This window comes from Melitaea cinxia, chromosome 16 (genome assembly GCF_905220565.1).
Source record: "Melitaea cinxia chromosome 16, ilMelCinx1.1, whole genome shotgun sequence".
NCBI lineage: Eukaryota > Metazoa > Arthropoda > Insecta > Lepidoptera > Nymphalidae > Melitaea > Melitaea cinxia.
Window position 1 is genome coordinate 16,781,799 of NC_059409.1, and position 27,620 is coordinate 16,809,418.

Genomic DNA, 27,620 nt, shown 5'->3' on the forward strand with positions numbered 1-27,620 from the left:
TCATAGGCACCGCGGGATTATTTGCGTGATTCCTGATACGATGGTGTGATCAAAAGCTTGTTATTGTGCACATGTGTTGATCTAGATCTCCAGTTATGATCTACGATCTGTTGTATAAAACTGATCCATCCATGCGTAATACCACCACCTCTAACCGTTGCATTTATTACAATAATAGGATCAAGAGACAGAACAGATGCTTAAAAATGTTCTATGTTGTTTCTGAATAACTTTATTTAAATGGGTATAAAAAGCACTTTCGAATCGTCATTTTACAAATTAAAATATTATAATTGTGTTTGCTCAAAAAAAAACCTACTTCACTCACATCGACTATTAAGTAATACAACGTAAGTAGACGAAAAAATATTAACAAACGCACTAGTCGTTCCTATGATTTTCGAGGGTTTCCCTCGATTTCTCTGGGATTCCATCATCCGATCCTGGTTCCCTTATTTATATAATTCGACTCATATATATACAGTCGAATTGAGTAACCTCCTCCTTTTTGAAGTCGGCTAAAAATCGATATATTAGTAATATAAGTAAGTAATATAATATAAAATCACGATATTAGTGATATTAATATGTACATACACACATAATTATATTAAACAAGGAAACAGACTTCGTGTCCAGGTTTATTAATGTACATTAAGAGGATTTTGTTCGATGCGGGCGCGGACCACTGCGCGATGGGTGTGCTTAGAAATATTGCGTCCTAGGCGATCTTGTGTAAATGTCAGCCTCGATGATAGGTAGCGAGCGACGGTGCAGACTGCAGAGCATCTCGCAGGCACCGAGCGTGCGCCGCGTGTGGACGACACGGCGACGTATCCGGCGCGCGTCCGCCGTCGCAAGCTAATGAGGCGCCGAGCTGGACGAGAGAAACTACGGATCACCGACTCGTAACCTTGCACAGCGATTATTATAATTGTTATCATTTATCGTGTTCGTTACTAAGCCACTAAAGTGTCAAGGACGAAATCGTCAACATCGAGATGCACTCGTCGATTTAAAGTTTACACAGCCCCGACCGAAGATACCCGTTTGACAAAAAAAGACAACAGCGAGGCGCAGCTGCGAGCGCGCCGGCTTAAGAGATCAAATTATGTAGCTGTCACTCACGATATTACAGTCACGCATACGCTTATAAACATGAGCCGATACGGTTTTACGGAGAATTTTTAGATGGTGTTTATTTTATAACAAGTACGTACGCAGCGTTTTTATAATAAATCTAAAATTAGCTACAAAATAGGCGCGTATATATTATTATGTGGCCGGCGGAACAGTCAGGTTTACGAGCCTGGGCTGCATCAATCGAGCAGTCGATCAGCTATTTAGGTCTCATCGTCGATATCGTCGACGAGCGTGGTTATTGAATCATATCGACGAGTGATCGCTCACACAACTGCGCACCGAATGCCTCGTGTTTTTCCCGTATTACTGTTTTGTGCGAGGAATGTTTGCGTCGACCGTTTTACAGCTTTCGGTGAGCCGGTCGCAGGACAGTCTCGCAGTTCAATAAGGAAGTAAATAGTTAACATTGCTCTGCCGAGTGTCTCGTGATAAGCTCCGAAGGTTTAACCGCGCGGCGCGAGTGCGTGCCCGTGCGACCGGTTCCGCGCGCCGGCCGCAGCTGGCCACTACAATGTCACTAATTTACTGGCTGTGGCGCCGGTCATCTGGTTCGCTTGGATTTGTAATTCAACTTCAATTATATTTTGTTTTATCTTTAGCAACATGAATAGGCAAACTATCTGTAAAGGGTCAGTTAATAGAAGAAGTATCAGATAAATGAAGAATTTGTAACAATGGTCAATACACGCTTGTCATACAATAGTGTAAGTAAAAACCCAGTTACAGTCACAGCTGTGACTCAAGTGCAACTATTTGCGTTTTTGGTCAATCACTTCATCTTATCGAATTCCTTGCGAAAAAAAAATGGTACAAAAAAAAAGTTCAAATATTTCCTTTGTGAAATACTGCTTAGAGTTATCGTTTGCTTGTTGAAACTTATCATGAACAAGATCTGTCAGTCTCAACAAGTACTCATTCGAAAGACATAGATCGAGTGCCAATATAATGTGGGAGATACGGAGTGCTCCGGTCAAGCGGGAAAATTTAAGACACGAAATTTGAGAAAATATTGACTTAAGACCGGAGTCAAAAACGATTTGCATAAGTGTTAAGTGTAAGCCGGGAAGCTGGTAGTCGTCGAACGAGTGCGTGGCTCGAGACGAGTCGAAAGTTTACTGCATTATTAAGCTAAAGATGACTTTTGACCAATCAGAAGCTGGCTTATAAGTAGGAGATTGATTACGCAATTATAAGAAAGGATTGTAGGAAAATCTCCTTAAAGGGGTAGAAACAGAGATGCTTGGAACTAGGTCAGATATATTTATAAGGTATTGAATATGGGATTCGGTTATTGGATACATTATAACTGCTACGTACTGCAAAACTACCGCGCGTGAGACGTTGAGACGCGGCCAGTTACGCGTGTATTCTTGATTTACATGTGTGTGTATACCTGCTGCTACGAGCATACTTGACAGTACAGACAAGTGCTTAAACGTAGAACGCGTGTCTCGACCGCCTCGTGATCGAGTACAACGGAGCGCGGAATTGACGGATGTCATCTCAATTCCCCGCCTCTCGATGTAACCACCACAACCCACCGCCACCTCTCGTCACGGTGATTTATGACAACTGCTGCCTTTGACTGACTGTGACGGACTATTGATGATGTTATCAGTCTCCGTGTGTTATGAATCGTATTGTAATTGTGTGTCTGCCTTGCATTAATGATGTACTGTAGCGATAAATATGTATTACCCGCATTCGTCGCCGTGAATCTATTTAAAAAAATATTGTTTCATATCACAACTCTAAATGGCAATCTATTATTTCAGTGTTTGTGATATCATTTACTTTTTAATAATAGTAATAATACATCTTGTTTTCTCTTCCTTGATTAAATAGAGCTGATTTTTGGTCAATAGCGGGAAGGTTTTTTCTCTAGTTTCGTTATATAGATAGGGTAAGCTAAATGTTTACCTTGGCAAGCACATGGCTCGCTCGACTGCGGCGACAGCGGACAACAGGACACAGACATGCCGTGGATGTCCGCAGGCGGCGCAGTTGTGCGGCGATTGATAAATACTAACGATATTTTTATATTGAGTACGTTTTACACGGGTCTGCCAATACATTTCGTAAGGAAAATAAACAAAATTACAAACGATTTCTTTTCCAATGTACGACAAAGCTCTCACTCACAATCGCGCAGCGTTCGCTCGAAATTCTAACAGATGGTTTATTCGCAAATACGTATTACCTGGACGTGTTCCAGCAACTAATTGCTCGCCAATGTCTAAGTTATCTTGATTTATATTCCTGCTTGCTTCTGTTTCACACACACACACACACACACACACACACACACACACACACACACACGTCACGTGCGAACCTTAGCCACTTTGGGTACAATGTTAGCTATTGAAATATTTTTACGTATCTATCGAACATTTACTATACTAACATAATAGTTCACCTGTTTATTGTTGTTCCTCTTCGTGTCGTCGACGAAGGCGAACGTGTGGAGACGATATTCTTTGTCAGCATCACCATCAACATCCCTAATGATATTTATTAAAAAAATATTCTTTTGTACGTAAAAAAAAAAACAAATTCTAAAAACGAATAGTTTCCGAAATTATAGTTTCCATGAAAAATGTTATTCTTTCTCCATTCAATTATCACACACATTCGCACCAATTAGAACATGGTAGTCCCACCCCCGAGGACACAACCTACCACTTTGTATTGATCGCTCGGCTCAGAACTACTTACATTAGCCTGTACAGGAAGTAGCCGCCTTGCGAATATTAAAAAGATTTTGGATTTTACATTTTACGCTTTTCGGTTAGTTTTTTCATTGGTTTCATTTTTTGTTAAAACGTTTTTATTTGCGAGTGTACTTCTTGTTCATGGTATAATTTTAGTTGAATTAATTATTTAATCTTATTTTACGCAAGACTTTTTTTTATCATTTTAGTCTTTCAATGATCAAGTCATGAATATGGTAAGCAGGCAAGCACAACTGCGTAACTAACTCTCATTAGGGATCGAATAACAAAATTATTTAATGTTTTTTATGAGCAAATAAATTCAGTTAGAAGCGCATTATGGTGCTTTTAAAGATATTCGTGCGTTTTCAAATATATTGTAAAGTTGATAGGGCTAGGTAGATATATTAAAATATTTCGAGCGCGTCCGGCTCTCACGTGCGGCAGAGTACAAGAAGTGAACTCGCACCGCGCACGGGTGAGCGTCGCGTGTGGACGGCCTCCCGGGACCGGGAGCGTGCGTGGGCGCGCCGGACCTCGCCGGCTGTACACACACGGAACTATGTACACCGCGCACATACACCTCCATTACACTTAGCGCTTGTTCAATGTGTGTCGAGAGACACGCCTCGTCTCCACCGCGTGCCGAAACGACGCCGTCGCAAACATATTACGTGTGTTATATTGCCACTGTAACCACGCTCTCATTTAAACACTTAGATATGGGTACAGGAAGCCCAACAAATAGCAATGTACCACACAATACACACTGGTAGTATAAAGCTGCATCGACCCAATGTGGGCGACCGATCCGGAGTGGACTCGCAGTTCTACCAGTATGTTGGTGGGTTAACAAGCCCAAAGTACGACGCGGATGAGGTGACGAGGTGACACACCTACGTGCCGGAGCTCCGAATTGAATCCGAATGAATTTCAATCAAAATTTAAATAAAAAGCAAAACTAAGTTTCAGTACAACGTTCTAAATATTGTTTTTATATTCTGATATATTTTTTTATTCCTAATAGTTTTTTTACTCTCGCTGTAATGTTATGTTTGTCGTGTCATGTTGTGTATAATGTTATAGCTGTCAAACAGATGAACTGAGTTTCCCTTGTTGTATTATAAGAAAATCAGTCGTCAGCGCCGCTAAGTTAATAAACTGAAAGAGGAACTGCAACTGAGAAGTGCACGACGACGCCGAGATCGTAATGTTCAGCACTCAATATAAGTGGTGTTGGCATGGATTGTAAATTTTTGATCTCGCTTCAGCCTGTAATATCCCACTACTGGGCATAGGCCTCTTTCCCCATGTAGGAGAAGAATCAGAGCTTAATCCACCACGCTGCTCCAATGCGGGTTGGCGGATATATTCCCTACTATGAGTAACGATCGCTATCAGGTGTACATGATAACAACCGGGACCGACGGCTTAACGTGCTCTCCGAGGCACGGTGGGGAGACCCACAAGGACTGCACAAACACCCAGACCACGGCAAACACCTGTATGGCCAACACAAATGTTTGCCATGTGCGGGGATCGAACCCGCAACCGCCAGCGCAACAGGTACAATTATCATGGCTGTAACCGTTGCGCCAACGCGGCGTCTAATAAATTTTCGATCTACGCATGGATATTTTTTTGTTTTAAAGCTGACTAGACTTCAACCTGATAATTTATTTAACATATCATTATGTCAATATAAAAACAAAAAGTGTGCCCGTTCCATCGATTAACGAGGTAGTTATCGGGCGCGCGACGAGCGCGAGCCTCGGCGCTGCTTCAGATAAATCATAAATTATTATAATGAGTCCGATATCACCCTCGAGCGGATCGTTCCGATGCAGCCGCCCTCTCCTGCCCCTCGCCGCCCTCCGCCGCGCATCTCGAGTGCATCTCTGCGCCCGCCCGCCCCGCGCTTCACCCCTCCCGACCGATACCGGCGAGCATTTAGTGCACCGACTGCATTAATTTATATATTTCATTTTCAACGCGATGCACCTCGACAAAGACTATTTGTTCGAATTTCTTTTATGTTGGCGGAATTCCTCACTACAACACGTTCCTATTTTAAGACACCTCGAATACTAAGAAGAGCAGATATGCGTTCGATCGAGTGACTTCCATTGTAATTTATTATTTCTATGTTTACACAAACTTGTCGTTGCTCAGTAATTTTGTCAACAGAAGTCAACTCTGTTATGATATATCGCATTGACGTCTCAGGTGCGGCGGCCAAAGATTTTATTTTTTGCCGTGGTTGTTGCCAAATTGTTGGAGTATTTTAAAAGTACACGCGGAAGGCCACAGGCCGCCGCGCGTTTTAGTTATCATCGAGGTTCGAGATAGCGCGTTCTTCGGTCGCGATAGGCAGAAGCGGAGGCGGAGGGTTGCGAGGGTGCGGGCGCGGGGCGGGGGTCGCGGACGAGCGGAGGCTGCGCGGCGCCCGCAGTCGACTGCCGACCGCGCTCCCCATGTTCCACTGCATCGTGCAGCCGCGCCACGACTGGGGACCGCCCGACCTCGCCAATGCATTCCCCGGTACGTGCGGCTCGCGGCTGAGACGTGTTCATGATTCGGAAAAATACCGTGATTACAGCTTCACTAATATGTTACATCTGCGCTCCAAGTGTAACTGTAGCTTTTGAGGAATGTGGAGATGTACATATAGGTTGTGTCGGCCGATATGAGATTTTAGTACAAACAGTGCGATTGCCATTGCGTGTTCGTTGCCGGGTCGCACGACCCGTGCGCTCGCATACTTCAACGTGTTTCTGTTAGCAGCAATTAAAGAGCGGTGTTTACTGTTGCCGTCGAGTGCCGTCGGAGCGGGATCGCAGTGCTTTTTATTGAACAGCGGGAGATGCGAGCGCTGGAGCCGATGGCGGTGCCCGCGACGTACAAGAGCCCGCCGGCTTATTGCACCGCCGGGTTTTTTGCGCGCTCTATTCACGCACATGTGTGAACGAATGCTCAAAGGTCGCTTCCCGCGCGGCCGTTACTCTGCTCGCTACCCGACGTGGCCGTTGACTCGCATCAGCTGGGGCGTTATGTGTGAAAACAGCGTGTACAATACACAGTACTGCTCGTTGGGCTCGGTCTGCGTTCCGGCCGAATAACGTGAAATAAGTAGACATGAGTAAAAATACTCGAGCCCGGCGGCGCGGGGGTGGAGCCGGCCCCTCGCCTGCGATCCCCTTCGACGTGTGACCCTGTTCCTCAATGTCGTGCGATTTATTACTCATGATGTTTCCGGTTCACTCTTTTGTTTTGTGTTCGCTGTCGAATGCATTCGTAATTTTGGTAAATTAGTCGCAGCAGGCCGGTTCCCGCGGCTTGCTCGACGATATTGGTCGCTCGAACGATGTTGTTTATTTAGATCATAAGACTTGTTTACCCCGCCGTATAGAGCGGGAGCCGGCCCTCGACGGGAGTGGTCGCGCCGCGGCCGCCCGGTGGGAACGTTGCCTTACAGTCCGTTGAACTTCCGTCATCAGCGCCGAATGTGAGGGTTTTATTCCTACACTATTTCCTATTTCGATAAAAGCTGCGGTTGAGCGTTATCTCCGCTCTTATCAGAAACAATTAACAAATAAATAACTTTCTTTCAGACAAAGTCTAAAACTTTCCATACACGTTTCTCAATCACTACCACCAAAAATACAGCTCAACAAATGACATTGTGTTAACATTTCTATGATAGCAATAGGTATAAAATAAAATAAAAATTAAAAGAAAACAAATAACCCGTTTGCGTGAAGAACAACTAATAGAAAATCAACTGAAAAGGCTAGAACAAGATAAAAATTCAATAATTAAAACAAAAAATAATTATAACAAAAAAATAATTAAAACAAGCTAGCAAAAATACCGAATTCATAAATAAATATTATAATTAAATATTATAAATGAATATTTTCATACCGAATGCTTAATAGGCAAAATTACAACTTCACATAATCTTTCCGTGACTATTTGTGCACTGTATAGACCCCCTAATAACAGTAAGTATCATTTCCTAAAATCGGAACTCCCGCAAATACTAGGCAAACACTATTACGACCAAAATTTTATTTTGATTGGTGATGTAAACATAGACCTAAAAAACAAAGATGTCACTACGGAACGTTATATGAATCTTCTATCCGAGGAGGGTCTTCAGCGCATTATTTCGGATTATACAAGAATTGAGACGACCAAAGGTCGAATAAGTAAAACGTGTATCGATCATATTTTTGTCCGAAATTGCGCTGAAGAACTCTGTTCGGCAGTGCTGGGTACAGTAATGGCTGACCATCGTATGATTATTGCTACGTTTACCGGAGTACGCACTATACAGCGTGCTGAAAAAATAATTTCTTATATCGATAAAAAAAAATTAAATAATGAATTAAATAAAATAGACTGGAAAATAACTGAGTCAATGAATTGTCCAAACCAAATATACAATTATATTTCTAGTACGTTTAATGACGCATATACACGTTCGACCTTAACAAAAAAAATATCCATAAATTCAAAACGTAATCATCACAAATGGATTAATGATAAAATTAAAGATAAATGTAATGAAACTGATAAACTTTTTATTAGATGCCTAAAAGATCCCACCAATAGACTATTACGCCTAGAGTACAATAATCTTAGAAATAAAACACATAAATTAATTAATAAATCTCGAAATAAGTACATATCTGATTTAATATTGTTAAACAAAAATGATCCGAGAAAAACATGGAAAGTACTAAATAGTTTAATGGGTAAAATAACTAAATCAATAGACGACATAATATTAAAAGCATTTAAAAAGTACACAATTGATGAAAATGTAATAGCTAAAAATTTTGCAAACGAATTTAAAAAATCAGTAAATGACATTGTACCACAATGCAATACTCCACTACTGGACAAAAAGCACTATCTAATTAATGAAGACAAAACAATGCTATTTAAGAAAGCAAAGAGCAGAGATATATATAAAATTATTAAATCACTAAATCCAAGAAAAGCTCCCGGTATAGATAAAATACGCGCCCTCGACCTCATAGCAATAGGGGACAAGATTGTAAATTCAATAAAAAAACTAATTAACGTTAGCGTAATGCAAGGTATATATCCTTCAGAACTTAAAAGTGGACTGATTAGACCAATTTTCAAAAAAGGTAGTGCAGATCAATACTCTAATTATCGCCCTATAACCTTATTACCCATAATAAATAAAATAGTTGAAAAATATATTGCTGGACAAATTTATAATTTTTATGAAAGTAATAACATATTAACTAATACACAATTTGGATTTCGGCCTAAAAAAAGTACTTCGATTCTTCTTACAGAATTTACTGACGCAATAAACTCTCACCTGGATAGTAAAAAACACGTGTTGCTTTTATTCATAGACTATAGTAAAGCTTTTGATACCTTAAAACATGATCAGTTAGCGGAGAGATTAGACGCCACTGGTATACGTCGACCTTTGTTGGAATGGTGTAAAGACTACCTTTCCAACAGAAGTTATAGCGTTAAAGTTGGCGATACCATAAGTGACGCTGTTAATGTTAATATTGGCACTGCTCAAGGATCGGTAATTGGCCCTCTTCATTATTTGACATACGTAAACGACGCAAAAAATGTTTTAAAATATTGCCAAATATACCAATACGCCGATGACACGTGTTTAATTAGTGGGGACAGAAATATAGAAATAGCTTTGCAAAACTTACAAACAGATTTCACAGCACTGAGCATGTGGTCTCATGATGCTGGGTTAGTTTTAAATGCTAATAAAACTAAGCTCATACACGTAAGGTCAGCCTACAACACTCGAGGCCTTAAAAATATTGAATTAATAGCGCACAATCACTCTTGTCTTCATAGAAGCCAGGGTAAACAATGTGCTGGCAGATGTGAGAGAATTGAGCAAGTCGGAAACGCTATGTATTTGGGGGTGGTTGTGGATGATAGACTCAATTGGGCTCCTCATATAGAGATGATATGTGATAGGTTACGAGCCTTATTATCCAAAATACGTGTACTTAAAAATAAAGTGTCGCTAAAGACCTTACGAAATCTCTATATTTCACTGGGAGATTCCATTATATCATATGGTATTACAAGTTATGGGCGAACCTATACAACATACCTTAGCAAAATTTACGACCTACAAATTAGACTGCTTAAACAAATAGTACCTAATAAGGTTAAAATTAAGTTCAAGGAAAACTATCGCGCCTTATTTGGCTACTGTGATGTAATGCCGATATTTGAGAAGGTTGAGTGTGCGCTATGGATCTATCAATTCCTTAACTCTCAGCGGTTTCTTATGCCTTTAGATGCTAAAATTGTCACAAGGAGGACCCATCAGAAAGATATGATCACGAACACTAAAACTTCGAATTGTTACGGTAGGCGAACGTGTAACTATCTAATACCTAGAATTTATAATAAATTGCCAGTGAATTTTAGAAACAAGCTAAGCGTAACAAACGTAAAATATAAATTAAAACAATACTATACACAAAATATTAGGGATGAATTTGAATCATTATGATAATTATTACTTCTAGTTTGCCTTATTGTAAAATTGTAATATTTAATGTATCTCTTTATATATAAATATATACGATAAACAAAAAAAAATAACATATTAAAAAAAAAAACATGTTACACAGCTATTTTATTTTTTTATTTTAAATTATATCGAATCAGTAAACAGACTGTATATGTATAAACCTGTCAGTGAGCGTGTTGTCCGCACGGTATTGAACATGTACCCGCATTTTGCGCACAAACATTATGCTTGCATCTCTCAAATGTTTTGTTAAACTACCCTATATACTGCATAATTGTTGTTTATTTATATTTTGATTTGTATTCCTGTACTTAATACTGAGAGCAACTTTGACTTATAGATTGTAGCACACACAAATATTTTTTAATATATTTCTTTTCTTATTGTGTTAAAATATAGAACTTCGAATGTAAATATGCCAAGACAAACCCAATAAGGGTTTAATGGCATTGTTACTGTAAAAATAAAAATATGTATGTATATATAAATAAATAAATAAATAAATAAAAAAAAAAAAAAAAAAAAAAATACTAAACAATACATTATGCACTTTAAAATATCAATACGGTAGTCCTTCGAAATTTTATGCACCATCCTACATAACGTGCACTCGGAGATATGCACAAAGAGCAAATGATTTGACTTATCCTTTAATTTCATGCCCATTGATACCCATATTGTAAGAGGTAATAAAGAATATTACATACAAGATACGCGCGAAAAACATAACCCTTCCTTGGCAGTCAGGTAAAGCTCATAAATACTTGATTTTTAAAACCGCCTTTAAAAACTTGCGATAATTTCCCGGCTACATTATATGTGCATAAATCGTATCATACGAAGCAGATTCGTGAATTTTTGTAAAAATGCCCATCAGACAGAACAAGTTTGGAAACAAATCGATTGCAATAGCTTATCACAACATCAAACAACGTCGAGTTTTATTACGACATAAGTTCGCTAATAGCGCGGCGAGTCTGATAAAAACAACGCTTTTGTACGATCGTAACCGTTATTAGAACTTTGATTCGTAAGGCCTCGAAGACACACCACATTATTATTTACTGGTATGTGAAGCCTGTCTCGTAGCTTCACAGATATCGATGAATCCGCGGCGCGGTACGATTTATGATAATTAATTTCAAGTAATAAATCAAAAAATGTCAGCTCTTCGTGTTCTCGCGCTCAACTTTATCTCGCTGTGATCGATGTCGTGGCGTCGACTAATATATACACTGATCTGACTCTATTTAATATTATTTTGGTGACTCTTCACCAGTAGAGTCATCTAGTTTTAAGTTAGGTACTCTAAGAAACTCAAATTTTTCCTAATATTCGAATTAAATCTATATTTGTTAATTTAAATCACTTTAAATATGTTTTATCCTTTAGTTTTCATTTCTTCATTTAAGTCAATTGTTTTCATTCTTTGTTATCTTTCGTTGTAATTGTTCAAAAGGCTCTTAAACATTATTATAGGTTCATACTATCACTAATAAAAAGCTCAAAATAAACAAACAAATTTTCACACAATTTTATAATCCCCGTTTTCTAAACCGCCCTTTTAAACGTGGAATGAACAATAGCGTTGCAACACCTATACTTATTTATATTTCAAACTTCAAAAGTAACATTTCGCGCTGTGACAAATGGCTTTAAAAATAGCAGAACAGTAACTAATTCACTCCCTCGGGGGTGAGAATTCCACGAAGTATTCATTAGGTATATATTCATTATGTAACTTACGCATTCATTGCACTAAGCTTTTATGTCTAGTTTAATAGTTGGAGTTCGGTGCGGTATTTCAGCACACGTTGTAATTGCATTAATTGTATTGAAGATTTGATCATCCGATTTACTTACATCGGATGACAATGGAGTATTTTTTAGGGCCGCAGATGTTGGGAACGCGATCCCTATCGTTGGACCATTGTTAAGGTCTACATCGAGGTAGCTCTGGAGATGGAATTAAAGAGATGTATTCTATTGAATTGAACGGGGCGACTGGATAGATGTTTATGAAAATATCTCTACATTGAAATATAATTGTGTTTACTCGCAAACAAAAAAACCGACTTCAATTAGATCGACAAGTAAAATCACTTAGACGAAATAATAGTCAAGTAAATACGCGTTATCAAAGATTACTCAAACGGTAGTCATCCGATCTTAACCAAAAATGAAAGGTACCACAAAAGAAGCACCATCTTTAGATTATAACAAGAATTCTCAAAATCGGTATAACCAGTGAAGAGTTATGCGGTATAATAGAACGCGTCGACGAAAAAATAGTCATTATAAATGTGCATAATTAGATATAGCTCGAAAAGTACTTGTTAGATCGCAATAAAATTAAAATAGCTTTCGATTAAAACAAAAATTATCGAAATCAGTCCACCCAGTGAAAAGTTCAGAGGACATAAAACATAAAAAAAAAATACAGTCGAAATGAGAATCTCCTCCTTTTTTGCAAGTGGGTTAATAAGCACAAATTATCTATTATTTACAATCAAAGTTTGACTTAAAGTTTTATTTTAAACTAGCTGTGCCCGCGACTTCGTCCGTGGAATTTAGCAAAAAAGTTATTGTTCAGTTAGCAGAGTTATAAAATAAATTTCTAAAATAATAGAACCCTAAGTTACTTCTCACTACATCATCTATCTGCCAAAATAGTAGAACTATACTAAAATTGTAAAAAATGTTATTTTGGTGTATGTACCGTGTATACGTCCATATGCATTTAGTACACTCCAATTTTATTTATTTGTATACAGATGATAATAAAGTTATTTATACGAATACCTTTCAACAATAATAACTTAAACTCGATTTTAAGAGTATTTTTTGTTTACTTTTTGAATATCCAAACAATAGATAGGTTTATTTAACAAAATCCTGAAAACTAAGCTATCGATATTAGTTTTTAGGTTATTGACGTTAATAATAACGCAGTGTAAAGCTCAAGTATCGCGTATTGTTGAAATTATTGAATGGGTGTAAGTACGAGGAGGTTCGACCGCCAGACATGCACTCATACACACGCACCACACTCAGATAATAATCACTGAGACGTGCGTGACAGACTCAAGGATAAATCATCAGTCGACAAAGAGTATTGTTCAAGCCCTTAAATAAATGAATCGTTTTGAGGTTTTGATAACCTAATGCGTTGGAGAGACAGAAGGGACAACTTGAACGAGTGAGAATGAGACATCCGCAGGTAGAACAGGAAACTCACGATTGTTTATTTTAGTGACTCGCTGAGAAGCGAGACCGGATTCGATTTCTAAGTTTATTACCAGGGGGTGGTAATAATATTATGAGTGACAAGAAAACATCACATACCTACCTATTCACTTTAATGTAACATTTAAATGATTCAATAAAACATATAAACACGATGTAACAATCGAGTACGTAAATATTAATGTGAAAATAACTGTGTTTGTTCTAAAAAAAAACGACTTCAATTAATATCGACAACTAATAAAATGAGAACATCATATCGATACCTCGGGGCTCAAAGGCGTAAGAACCAAAACTCGATTTTACAGGAGAGCCAAAAAACTAAAAAAAAAAAATTTTTTTCGACATAACTTTCTCGATTATTATCCTAAATAAACCATTCTAAGACCAAAAGTTTTATTTTTTTTTTTTTTTTGATGCAGAACTTTGTATAATTATATTTTAAGTAAATTTAAAAGTAACAAAAATAGCTTGTCTTTACGCCTCGGAAAATCGTGATTAGTGATGGTTGTAACCGTATATAAGTGTATAATCTATGGTTGTAACGGTCAATTTTCTCACTATTTCTATCAGTTTGTAGACAGCTGCTTTGTTTTCTTCATTTAGGTAATCGATTTAAGTGCAATTTTTATGAACTTTATTAACTTTTGTATATAATTATGTACTTTATTAACCTTTTTATAGATTTTATTACCTATTTATAGCCTCAGATAACTAATTAATTATACAAATAATTATTGATTTTATCTATACTTAATAGCCTAACCTATCTAAAACCTATTCCAAAACTCATTTATTATGAGAAAAAAATGATAAATAAAACTCACTTGTTATTGAAAATATTGTTTATTAAACAAAGTAAGAAAAAGACTCTAATTTTTATATAATTTCAGTTGTAACGAAACATCTTATTAACGTAAAGCAGAATGAACGATTAAAACTAAATTGTACTGAAATGGCAAGTACTTTGGTATCGCTACAAAATTTTGCGCTAATGTCTAATCTTCTGTTTAAAACGTATAGAAAATACAAGGAACTCTTGAGATCAATTATATATTATTTATGAAGTCTTATGGTAAAAGTTATTAGGTAATCTTAAGTATTGCTACCTACTAAAACAGCAGTCTCATTAGAATTTGACCATCCTTGAATAACGAATGTTTGACAAACATATTTATTATAAACAAATAATCTGTGAGGCTAATAAAACAACTGCTACTATTAAAAATCTATCTTACAATGAGAAAAATAAGTGCATAAACAAAATAAACTGAATAGGATTCAGGGACAATGATAAATTCAATAATGTTTGCGTCACCTGCGTTACATATTATTTAAAAAAATTTAGTCAATAATAGACTGTGGAACCATTAACATTACACATACATTTAATAAAATGACCAAAACTTAAGTACCTGCACTTACAAAACTAGAAATATTAAATTTGGTTAAAAATATTATCAAACTATAACGTTTAACTTAAACATTAAGGACCGTCAATCAAGAAATCACACTCACAAGCAAAGCTCTCGCAATCACATAATATATAGGTAATCAATTCGACTCATTGTCTGTGTCTTCTCCATCCTCTGCATCTGTTTCCGGCAAAATAAGTACATTTACGCTCGAGGGAAGATTTAAATATTCTGAATGATAGGCCTTTGGTATAATACCATTTTCGCAAAGACGTTTTAGGTCTTTATACTTAGGTGCTGAAATTGGTAACCTTGCTCTCTATAAAGACTTGATTGTACAATTTACTTTTTCTGTAACATCCTGTGCAAAATTATCTGTAGGTTTAACAGCCCTACGTTTTCCTTTTCCTTTTCCCTTTGTTTGTGGTTTTTCAAATAATTTTACTTGGATTTCATTTGCATTTTCTTTCATTGAATACTTTATAAAAATGTAACCTGTATATTTTTTCTTAAAAGTGATAGTCTTTAGCTCCTTGAATTTAATATTCTTTAAAGTTGATGGTGTGAATGTTAGGGTAGCTAAATCTCCAAAGTCTGGAAAATCTGTGCGGTCGAGAGTACTTACCTGTGTATCTTTTCGGATACACATGGCCTGGAAGGTATGAATTTCAAATAAACTATTTCCCAGGCCACGTGAATCTAAATGTCACACGGATAAAAATCCAAGAAAAAAAAGAGGCAAGGGGGGGGGGGGGGGAAAAACAATTAATGATTTTTATGTAGTTTTAAACACTTCCAAACAAAAACAAAATTTGTATTTTTTTTTAAAACGGTCAGTTAGGGTCTGGCGCTGAGGGTGTTAAGGGTGTATCTGGTAAGTTCATTCTTTAGAAATGGTTATGTTCGGGCTTAAGCACCATTATGTTGCTAGGTATGTCACTTACTACTGTCACATTTATTGATCAACCTGAGAGATTGCACTTACGACCCAAAACTAAAATGATGTAAAATACTAGACGTAAGAATATTCGTATCACCTACGGTGTCGTTTACTCCCATCACGTTTATGATTATTAACAATGATTGCTGTTACGACACAAAAACTGAAAAAATATGTTTTATTTTCTACAAAAAATAGGGTCGTAAACGTCACTTTTTGGCAAATAGGAAGACTTTAAATATACAGATCGATAGAGGAGAAAAAAATAAGTAGGGCTGCATTAAAAAGTCAATTTCGCCAAAATGGCGGTTACGCCCTTTGAGCCCCGAGGTATCGATATTTGTAGTCAGTCATTCAAATACGCATTGTTAGGTATAACTAATAAAACTCGTCCGAACTCGTTTCAATTTAAATGACCGCATGACAAACACCGGCATTCGGTTTAGGATTTTGTGTTAATTAAATGTTGTGACTCAGTTAAGGTTGCTGGACAACACCGGGTACAACTAAGTTTGTAATGTACTTAGTGTTTAAATGTAATTATTTCTTTGATTGATTGATGTTTTGCTACCTTAATTTTTTATTTGTACTGTTTCTTTTTTTTGATTTTTTTTTCCGACGTTCGTTAAGTGTGTAGTAGGTATTACTTGTGGCGAAATAAATATTTACCTTTCATTTCATTCCATTAAAAAAAGAACCATCAAAATAATATACTTACCAAGTTAAAAGATATGTAACACAAAAAAAAAAAACAGTTTTCAATTAAGATACTCCTACTTTTTGATTGGTATAATTTTTTTATACTTAATTGAATGCAGTCTGCTGCATAGTCTCTAGTTAACCGTCATGTAAATATCTATAAAAAAAAGCATAAACTGTCACGTCACTCAGCTGCACAATATATATTATTCAGAACTTCTTCGAACCGGATTTTTGCGAAGTTTAAAATTAATTTTAAAGGCAAAATGAATACTTGACACTCAACGGTGACTGCTCGTGTTCGAACATGCTGATAACTGAGACAACAAACCGCGCGAATCGGCTCCGTCCTCTTATATAGGTTTACAAACACTGCTAAATGAAAAAAAAAAATAAACGGTAATTCGCTAGATCGTTAGCAAGATTTGGGCTGTACCAGACAATTATTTTAGAATTATTTCTTTATCTGGTCGGATCCTTCTCCTACATGGGAAAAGAGGCGTATGTCTAGCAGTGCTATACAGGCTGAAGCTATGCCTTTATAACGAAATATCTGAACAACAACTTTAAAAACAAAAATTAGGGATTTGTAAAAAATATTCTGTCGCTTGTGAAGCTAAAAGACGGGACCGGTCTTTAATACTGGCAGCCCGAGTAGACCTGGGACTGTGCGGGGGTTAACGTGATCGAGACGCTATACCTTACTTTGAACTTGATTAGTTATGTTGACTGTAATATGAATATGTTAAATTTACCCAAAATACTTCTGAAACCAATTTATTAAAGTTTTCAATATAAATTTTCTTTATATTCTATTTTGACTTTTTAAACTGGAGGCAGTGGATATGGAATGGTTACAGAAGGATTGTCGGAAATCTTTGGCGCCACAGTCGTGAAGTGTCTCTGTGTAAATCCAGACGTACAGCGGGAATTCAACATCTGTGTTTCCTTTATATGATTTGTTTACATACGTTACACATCGCTCGCTGCCACAGGAATACAGCCTCTATTTGCCGTTAAAGGCGTTCGTATTCAAGGGTGTTTCACGTGTGCTGCCTCATTACTAGATATAAGTACATTTGATGTCACAGCGCAGGGAGGTGTTATAATTATACTCGATTAATTGTTTAAATTATTATTAGAAAGTGGTCGTAAATGCGAAGGTGACATGTTGAAAATCGGTTATAATAGAAGAATGATTTATTATATACCTGTATTATGTACCTCAAGAACTAAAAACGCGCATCACGTAGTGTGCATTTACATCGTTCTCAACGTAGTTGCTGTTGCAGACATCCGCGTGCAGCTCTCGGAGCAGACGCGCGTGCTGGAGGCGCGCGCCGAGGCGGCGGCCGGCGTGGCGGGCGAGCTGCACGACTACTGCCGCCGCCGCGCCGACCTCGAGCACGAGTACGCGCGCGCGCTCGACAAGCTGGCGCGCGCCGCCGCGCAGCGCCACAAGGACCAGAAGCACAAGTGCGTCACGTCTCGGGCTCGCGCCTCCCGACCCCGCCACACGACCCGCCACTGACCGCCTCTCCGTCGCAGGCGCGAGCAGTGGCCGCTGACCGGCGCGTACGCGTGCTGGCAGGCGGCGCTGGACAACACGCGCGCGCTGTCCCGCGACCACGCCGCGCTCGCCGAGCTGTACGGCGGGCCGCTCGCCGCGCGCCTGCAGCGCGCCGCCGACGACGTGCTGCGGCTGCACAGGAAGTGCCGGGACATAGGTATGCGCGAGTCGGTGGGGTCCGTGGGGTCGCTCCGCGCAGTCTCCAGTGCGGTCCGCTAACGCTCCGGGGCGTGTGTAGTGGCCGAGCGGCACGAGGAGGTGGGCGCGGCGCTGGCGGAGGCGGCGGCGGGCGGCAAGGCGCACGCGGCCGCGGCCGCCGAGTGGCGCGCCGCCGCGCTCAAGCTGCGCCACGCGCACCACGCGCGCCAGGCGCTGCTGGCCGCCGACCCGCCGCGGCACAAGAAGATCAAGGCGCTCGACAAGGAGCTCGAGAAGGTCCGTGAGGAACAAATAGGTGATGGCCGACTATTAGATGGCTATGAGTCACTATGATGTTATATTCCTTTGCTTTTCAGCGGCGGACGCGACACAGCGAGGCGCGCGCTAAAGCGCTACGAGCGCGCGCCGACTACGTGCTCAGTCTAGAGGCCGCCAACGCAACACTCCAGAGATACTACCTCGACGACATAGCGGATATAATGCTGGTGAGCCATCGTCTCGCGCGTAGTGACGCCCGCTCGCTACGATCCGAGATGTTCGACGATTAAATTTCCAACTTTCCACCCAGTGCACGGAGGTGGGCTTCGAGGCGGTGGTGGGGCGCGCCGTGCGCACGGCGAGCGCGGCGGAGAGCGCGCGCGCGCACGCCGTGTGCGCGGCCGCGGGCGCGCTGCTGGCCGCCGCGGACGCGCTGGACGCGCCGGCCGAGCGCACGCGGTTCGTGGCCGCGCACCCCGCCGCCTTCGCGCTGCCGCGGCCGCTGGCGCAGCTGGGCGACGCGCCGCCCGCGCAGGACCGCGACATGCGCGAGCTGCTGGAGGGCGCGGCCGACGAGCGCGACGACGCGGCGGACGCGGCCGCGCGCGAGCTGGCGCAGCGCCTGGCGCAGCTGGAGGCCAGCGCGCGCGCGCTGCGGGCCGAGTGCCGCGAGGCCGCCAAGACGCTGGACGCGGCCGAGGCCGAGCTGGTGCGCCAGATGGAGGGGCCCGACGCCGCCTGGGACGTGAGCTCGCTGTTCGGGCCCGGCGCCGCGCCGCTCGCGCCCGCGCCGCCCGAGGACGACGCGCCGCGCCGCGACCAGGAGGACTACTACCTCGCGGTGAGCGGAGCGAACGCCGAGAGCGGTCTGTGACGGCCGGACGACGATCTTATCGACGTTTCTTATCTGCCCATTCCAGAAATTCAGATCGTACGTGTCGTGTGCGGGCCGCCTGGCGCGGCTGGAGAGCAAGGCGGCGGCGGTGCGCGAGCGCCTGATGGGAGCCGCGCCCGCCACGCCGCGCTCGCCGCCCTCGCCGCCGCGCCGCGCCGCCGCGCGCCGCCGGGGACACTTCGCCGCGCCGCTCGACGACCGCCTGCCCGCCGTGCTCACGTCCTGCGTGCGCGTCATCGCCAGCTACGGTAGGGCTCGACCCGGCGCCCGGCGCCCGGCGACGGCCGCAGTCGCGACGACACTGACGCCCCCGTCCGCCCGCAGGGCTGCACCACCAGGGCGTGTTCCGCGTGTCGGGCTCGCAGGTGGAGATGCAGGCGCTGCGCGCCGCCTTCGAGCGCGGCGAGGACCCGCTGGCGGGCGTGCGCGACGCGTCCGACATCAACTCCGTGTGCGGGCTGCTGAAGCTGTACCTGCGCGAGCTGCGGCCGCCGCTGCTGCCGCCGCAGCTGCAGGAGCGCCTGCTGCGCGTGGCGGCGCTGCCGGACGACGCGGCCTTCGCGCGCCGCCTGCGCGACACGCTGGCCGCGCTGCCGCTGCCGTCGCTGCTCGTGCTGCGCTACCTGTTCGCCTTCCTGGCGCACCTGGCCGAGCACGCCGACCGCAACATGATGGACGCGTGGAACCTCGCCATCTGCCTCGGGCCCACGCTGCTGGCCGCCTGGGGCGAGGGCGGCGCGCAGGTGGCGGCGCAGAACCTCGTCAACGAGCTCGTGAAGCGCGCCATCCTGCTGCACGCGGAAGTGTTCCCGCAGGACGTGGCACCGCACACGTTGTACCGCCGCGTGGAGCCCGACGGCGAGGACGCGCCCGACGCGCCCCCGATTGCCTCCGCGCCCGCGCCCCTGCCCGCCCCGGCGCCCCAGGTCGCCCCGGCGCCCATCACCACCCAACCCGCGCCCCTGCCCACCCCTCCCCCTGGAGAGCCCGAGCCGGCCGCCGCACATACGCTCGACGACGAAGAGGCACAGCGCGACCTGTCGCTATACGACGACGACGACGACGATGACGAGGATGATGACGACGACGACGGTACGTTTCATTTTACAATAGAGGACCAACTGTGACTTGTTAGTAAAAAAAAAACTTAACAATATATCTCTCGCGCCGTTCGTTTCAGACGGCGCGGTGAGCGACCTCGACGCCGACGTAGACTGGCGTCGCACCGCAGCTCGCCGGTACGTATCTCTTTAAATCGCAATCATGTTATATACTGACCACGTAGTACACGACTACCATTCCACGACATTCAACTTATTACAACAAAGTAAGCCACCAAGTATCCACTTACATGTCAAGCAAGCCCAAACCATTTATTATACTTGCACATTAAAACAAATTGCTGGAATAGTATTTTACTGTAATATGCTCGCTATTATCCTATCTTTTCACACCGCTTACTGACATGTACATCGCTCACTCATGCGCACATCGTTCACTCACGCGCATATCGCTCACTCACACGCATATCGCTCACTCACGCGCACATCGCTTACTCACGCAATATCGCTCACTCATGCGCACATCGCTCACTCGCGCACATCGCTCACTCACGCACATCGCTCACTCACGCACACATCGTTGACTCACGCGCATATCGCTCACTCACGCACACATCGCTCACTTACGCGCACATCGCTCACTAACGCGCACATCGCTCACTCACGCACATCGCTCACTCACGCACACATCGTTGACTCACGCGCATATCGCTCACTCACGCACACATTGCTCACTCACGCGCACATCGCTCACTCACGCCCACATCGCTCACTCACGCACACATCGCTCACTCACGCGCACATCGCTCACTCACGCGCACATCGCTCACTCACGCACACATCGCTCACTCACGCGCACATCGCTCACTCACGCGCACATCGCTCACTCACGCGCACATCGCTCACTCACGCACACATCGTTGACTCACGCGCATATCGCTCACTCACGCACACATTGCTCACTCACGCGCACATCGCTCACTCACGCCCACATCGCTCACTCACGCACACATCGCTCACTCACGCGCACATCGCTCACTCACGCGCACATCGCTCACTCACGCACACATCGCTCACTCACGCGCACATCGCTCACTCACGCGCACATCGCTCACTCACGCGCACATCGCTCACTCACGCGCACATCGCTCACTCGCGCGCACATCGCTCACTCACGCGCACATCGCTCACTCGCGCGCACATCGCTCACTCGCGCGCACATCGCTCACTCGCGCGCACATCGCTCACTCGCGCGCACATCGCTCACTCGCGCGCACATCGCTCACTCTCGCGCACATCGCTCACTCACGCGCACATCGCTCACTCACGCGCACATCTCTCACTCACGCGCACATCGCTCACTCACGCGCACATCGCTCACTCACGCGCACATCGCTCACTCACGCGCACATCGCTCACTCACGCGCACATCGCTCACTCACGCGCACATCGCTCACTCACGCGCACATCGCTCACTCACGCGCACATCGCTCACTCACGCGCACATCGCTCACTCGCGCGCACATCGCTCACTCGCACACAGACACACTCCCCCTCGCCCCAGCCCGCCAGTGTCCGCCAGTGTCCGCCAGTCTGACCGCGTGTCGTGTCCGCAGGTCGGCGAGCGGCGAGCGCCGCGCCCCGCAGGTACCGGCCTGAGCCCGAGGCCGAGCCTCCGACTGCGACCGCCTCACTTGATACTATTGCTTGGATGTGATCCGGTGATCCGGCGCTCCGAGCCTAGTGATCAAATAAGTTTCCCCCCTATGTCTTCCGTTACGATCGAGGCGTCCCGATTTTACTCGTTCGTTGAATTTATCTAGTTTTAAACAAAGTATTTCGATATCGATTATAGATCTTAAATATAATTAAATTATTGTTCTCACTAATCCGAGCGGTGCACGCGAAGATCGAATTTTATTTTTGAAGAGTTTACGTATACGAGAGGGCGGGGTTGATGTTCGCGCGGAGCCGGCCCGAAGAAGAGACTCATTCGAGCAATTCTAACTTATTTTATCACTGGAGAATTTTTATAAATTAATGCATGTCTTCTCGAATTATCCGATATAAATATTTTTGCCGTTTTTATCTTTATGAATGCCAATACGAGAGTGCGGTTATTTTTATTTTATTGTGATTAATGTTTTAATTTAATATATCGATAGTTGTGAACGAATGTGATCATATCGACGCGAGGTCCCCGCGACCTCGCAGGTGCTTCTTATTTAAGCGCAACAGTATTATATGGAACAAATAAATATATAAGCAACGCTACCTTGGTTTGATTTAACGTTCGCATGCGGCTTGCACTAGCGCAGGTGGGTACCGAGCTTGTATGTTGTTGGCGGTAGCGGGCATGTGGCGCCGCGGGGAGGGGGCGGTGGAAGTTAGCACTAACTTAAATAAGCAAATACCACGCGATACTACGACCACTTGCCCCCCGGCCGCTAGTGCGCCGAGCTTTGTATGTGAGTAGAGTAGATGCTCGCGAGTAGTGGCCAGTAGTGTGTCCAGTAGTGGGGTGGCGGTGTGACGTCACGTGTCGCTCGCACCTCGAGTGTGTGTGCGTGTGGCTGTGAGTGCGCAGTGTGTCAGTTAGGGATGTGTTATTGAAAAAAAAAAAACAATAAATAATCGATTAATTTCTTTTAAAATAAATCGGTTAATTTAAAAAAAAATTACGGCTCACACACAGCACAGACACAGACCCTGTTGTTGTAATTTAACAGTCGATTATAAATGTGATTTCATTTCAACCTTATTCTATTCTAACATATAAGTGATCTGTGCAATGAGTTTCGTGAAACCAGCTTGACATATTAACGTGACTTGTTCGGCCAAAGTAACGGCGAGGTGTATTCACTGAATTTTTATAAGTTGTTTACACGAGCAAAGCGTAAAATTTTTGATAAACTTTATAATTAATTATATTCCATAAAACTGAATGAATAAATAATTAATTATAACTGGCTAATTAGATACCATTATAATGCAAAAAATCGATTTATTATTTAATAATCTATCTAAAAATCTATCTTCGGCCTACGACAATCGATTATTAATATTTGTTTATTAGAAAATAAATAATCGATTATTTTTTCACGTCCCTAGTCACAGTGTTGCAGCGGGCGTGGTGTCGGCCACGCGTGATCTTATCGCTGCGATTACTAGTTCTACATAATTCTATTTCATTTTTTATCTGTATCAGTAAAAGTTTCACGCACACATCGCGCGTTAAATGATTTGTTAGTATCTACGGCAGCTTGTTTCGTTAACCACTATACCGACTAGTAGCTAGGCCAACATTTAGTTTTGAATTCATATGTGATGTTATAAGCTACTCTTCATCCATGTCTCTGTAATTAACCGCTGTTGTAGCTAATATAGTACAATAGCGCTGGCTCTCTGTACTTTGCTGATTTCTAACAGCGCATCAGTCTTTCTGTTGTTTGAAACTACGTATTAAGTTTATATTTTATAATAATCACGAAACTAAATGTGTTATATGCTATAAATTTATATACAGGCATACACTTAGCTGATGCAGGGCTACTTATTGATACTAAATCACGAATCATTGAATGAAAGTAAAAATAATTATAATAATAATAATAAAGACGTTTATTCACCAAGCATAAAAAAATTATGTCACAGCACGTGAAAGTTACATTGAAAGCGAGTGCGAATTGGCACTATTGAAAACCATTAACCCTAAAGATTAAAGAAGAAAAGAATCGAGTGCGCATATTTTATATTTGCTTATAATTGACAATGAGAGTAATCTGCGCAGAAAACTTAAATTTTAAAGTACCTACTTGCTTATGTAACAGTATCATTATGAGAAAAGAGATCGCAACCTTTTTGAAACGAACGCGGCACGCTTTTGTGTAGCGAATATATGTAAAGTTATTTACTGTACATATTCCTTTCTTATATAATATAGATTTAAGTTTACTATGGATATCGGTCAGTTTGTAATTTATCCACCCAAACTCACACCAGTCGTTGAGTGGCAAGCACATTAATAGTCAAAAAATAACCTCGCTGGTCTGTTTTTCTTTTTTCTCTGTTGGCTCCGTCTCGTATCGGTGAGCTGTTATAATTCTACTTGGGCAACTGTTATTATAATATTTGTGTTTATGATAACTGGTAACGGGGTCATAGAAAAAAGCGTATGACCAAATGAAGATATTTATTTAATGTAGTATTAAAATTTACAAGCTATTAATTTAACGTAATCATAATACATCACACTATTTAGAGTTAATACGAAGTACATAGTATGCGAGCTTAGTTTAGCGTAACATAAAAATACTCAAGTTATCAATTATTATCCAATTTTTTTTTTTATTTATGTCAAATAGGCAGGCATTTGACCACAATCTCACCTGATGTTAAGTGACGATGCGGTCGAAGGTGGAGCATGCCTGCCTAATAACAGCCTATTCACTTTGGCCTTGAAGGCACCCAGATTGTTTCGTTCGGGAAACACAGATGCGGGCAACGAGTTCCATTCCTTAGCTGTGCGCATCAGGAAAGTAGTGCCAAAGCGTTTTGTGCGCGTAGGTGGCATATCAATGACATAAGGGTGGAACGAGCGACCGCGCCTAGTGTCCCGATGGCGGAAGGTTGTTGGGGGAATTAGATCGTGTAATTCCTTTGCACACTCACCGAAATATATTTTGTTAGAACACCGACAGACGAGCTACCCTACGCCGATGATCGAGACTCTGCAACTTGGTGTCTGTCAGAGTAGGGTCACCTATGAGTCTCTTAGCTCGTTTTTCACCGAGTCCAAAGTTGCCAGTTGGTATTTGGCGAATCCATCCCAAAGATGGTAGCAATACTCCATACAAGACCGAACTTGTGCTTGATATAGTTGAAGCAGCTGTTCTGGAGTGAAGTATCGCCTGACCTTAGAGAGAATACCTAGTTTTTTTGCTGCAGTTTTTTCTTTGGACTCGATGTTTTGCCCAAAGTTCAGATTGGAGGAATGATATAAGAAGTCAAAAATTATCATGACGTTTAAATGGTAAGTTTTTCTTTGAACGAGATGCAACTTGAGTGTAAACAACGGTTGTACATCTCGTAGTAAAAGGATAACGTTAGAACGACATAACATGTGTCTGTAACTAAAACTAACTGAAGAAAAATAAAGAGAGATACCTTCACATTTCTGTTACTATAGTCAGTCAGTTAGTCCCTTCAGTCCATTGTAGTCCATTGTAGTCCACTGCAGTCCACTGCTGGACACAGGCCTCCCGAAGTTCGCGCCAGACAGGTTTTCCGCAATCCTCATCCAGCCCACACCGACAATCTTACGTGACGTCGGTCCAGCAGGTCGAAGGACGTCCCACAGTATATTTGCCTACACGCGGTCTCCACTCCAGGTCACGTTTGCTCCAACGACTATCGGTTCCGCAACACAGGTGATCAGCCAACTGCCACTACAACTTGCTAGTGCTGTGGGCTATTTCGGCTACTTTCGTTCTCTCGCGGATAATAATCTCATTTCTAATATCTATCTTGTACCTTGAGCGACTTGAAATTTCTGTACCCAGCCTCTTCGTCCGTGTCCATGTCTCGTCTCGGCTCTGTATGTTAACACAGGCAGGACGCATTGCTCGAAGACTTGTTTTTTTATTGCTATAGTAACAAGAATTCGAAGATTCTGGAACGCCTGTCACTAAATTAAAAACACATTCATGAAGTACCGTACATCATTTTTGCAACTTCTAGTGACTATTTGCAGCTATCAGCAAACCTTACTTGATAAAATGTAAATGTAAAAGGTTAAACCGATTCGTTTCAATTGAACTTTGTGCGTACAGCACAGACACAGACCCTGTTGCTGTAATTTAACAGTCGATTATAAATGTGATTTCATTTCAACCTTATTCTGTTCTAACATTTAAGTGATCTGTGCAATGAGTTTCGTGAAACCAGCTTGACGTATTAACGTGACTTGTTCGGCCAAAGTAACGGCGAGGTGTACTTACTGAATATTTACAAGTTGTTTACATTTTTTCAAAATTGTCGCGTCGTCACAAACAAGAACTGTAAATGATATGATTTTGACAGTATTACCACGAGCAAAGCGTAAAATTTTTGATAAACATTATAATTAATTATATTCCATAAAAATGAATGAATTATATATAAATAATTAATTATAATTGGCTAATTATTACTAATCTCTCCAAATGTCGGGTTTTGGTTATAAGTAAATTTAACAAACGATTGAGGTAAGGCAGTGGTTCTCAAATATAATGACATTCACAACTAAAAGTGATTTCTTGTAGTTAAATTATTATCACGATGAATCGATAGACGATTTTTAAAATGTATGTAAGTCGAGTCGTCTTTCTTTAATCGAAAGATTATAGACATCTCTACAGTTAATTGGCTTCAAATGATTGAGAATCACTGTGTTGTTTAATATTATGTGTGGGAATATTAACAATGGTGAGCGGTGGAATTTGGACGCTTCGGAAAATATAATAAGAGCGTTTTGTGCCAGCAGGCCGGCGGCGAGGCGCAGGCGGCGCCCGAGCTCGACACGTGCAGGTACGTACCCCTCCCCCCGCCCCGCCCCGCCCCGCCCCGAGCAGAGCCCGCACTAACCGCCCGCCCCCGCAGCCGCCTGGCGGACACGCCCGACCTCGTGCTGGACCTGCCGGCGCGCGCCGCCGACGCGGCCGACGCCTTCGCGCTCAACCGCGACACGCTCCGCAGGCGGCCCGCGGCCGGGCGCGCGCCGGAGCCCGGCGGCAGCCCGGTGCCGGCGCGCAACACGCTGCGCGTGGCCGCCAAGTTCGCGGAGCTGACGCTGACGGGCGGCTCGCTGAAGCCGGCGCTGGCCGCCAAGCCGGCGCTGCTGCGGCGCCCCACGCCGCACCCGCGCGCGCCCGCCGCGCCGCCGCCCGCCGCGCCCGACGCGCCGCCCTAG

The 27,620-nt window shown here is 42.8% G+C and overlaps 2 protein-coding genes and 1 long non-coding RNA gene across 3 annotated transcripts; 2 read left to right on the forward strand and 1 right to left on the reverse strand.

The window, feature by feature from the left end:
• Positions 1-628: 628 nt before the first annotated feature.
• Positions 629-5,759, reverse strand: LOC123661163. The gene is made up of 2 exons (XR_006744315.1): positions 5,680-5,759; positions 629-877 (listed from the first exon to the last, which is right to left on the reverse strand). It is a non-coding gene; the product is annotated as an uncharacterized LOC123661163 (long non-coding RNA).
• Positions 5,760-6,331: 572 nt separating this feature from the next.
• LOC123661162 (rho GTPase-activating protein 4-like) lies at positions 6,332-22,943 on the forward strand. The gene is made up of 11 exons (XM_045596150.1): positions 6,332-6,398; positions 18,021-18,204; positions 18,277-18,455; positions 18,537-18,733; positions 18,814-18,942; positions 19,026-19,556; positions 19,636-19,858; positions 19,935-20,497; positions 20,597-20,702; positions 20,791-20,848; positions 22,288-22,943. The coding sequence occupies exons 1-11, from the start codon at positions 6,332-6,334 to the stop codon at positions 22,328-22,330; spliced, it is 2,280 nt and encodes a 759-aa protein (XP_045452106.1). The 3' UTR covers positions 22,331-22,943.
• Positions 22,944-26,249: 3,306 nt separating this feature from the next.
• Positions 26,250-27,620, forward strand: LOC123661007 (translation initiation factor IF-2-like). Its single transcript, XM_045596023.1, has 2 exons — positions 26,250-26,267; positions 27,195-27,620. The coding sequence occupies exons 1-2, from the start codon at positions 26,250-26,252 to the stop codon at positions 27,618-27,620; spliced, it is 444 nt and encodes a 147-aa protein (XP_045451979.1).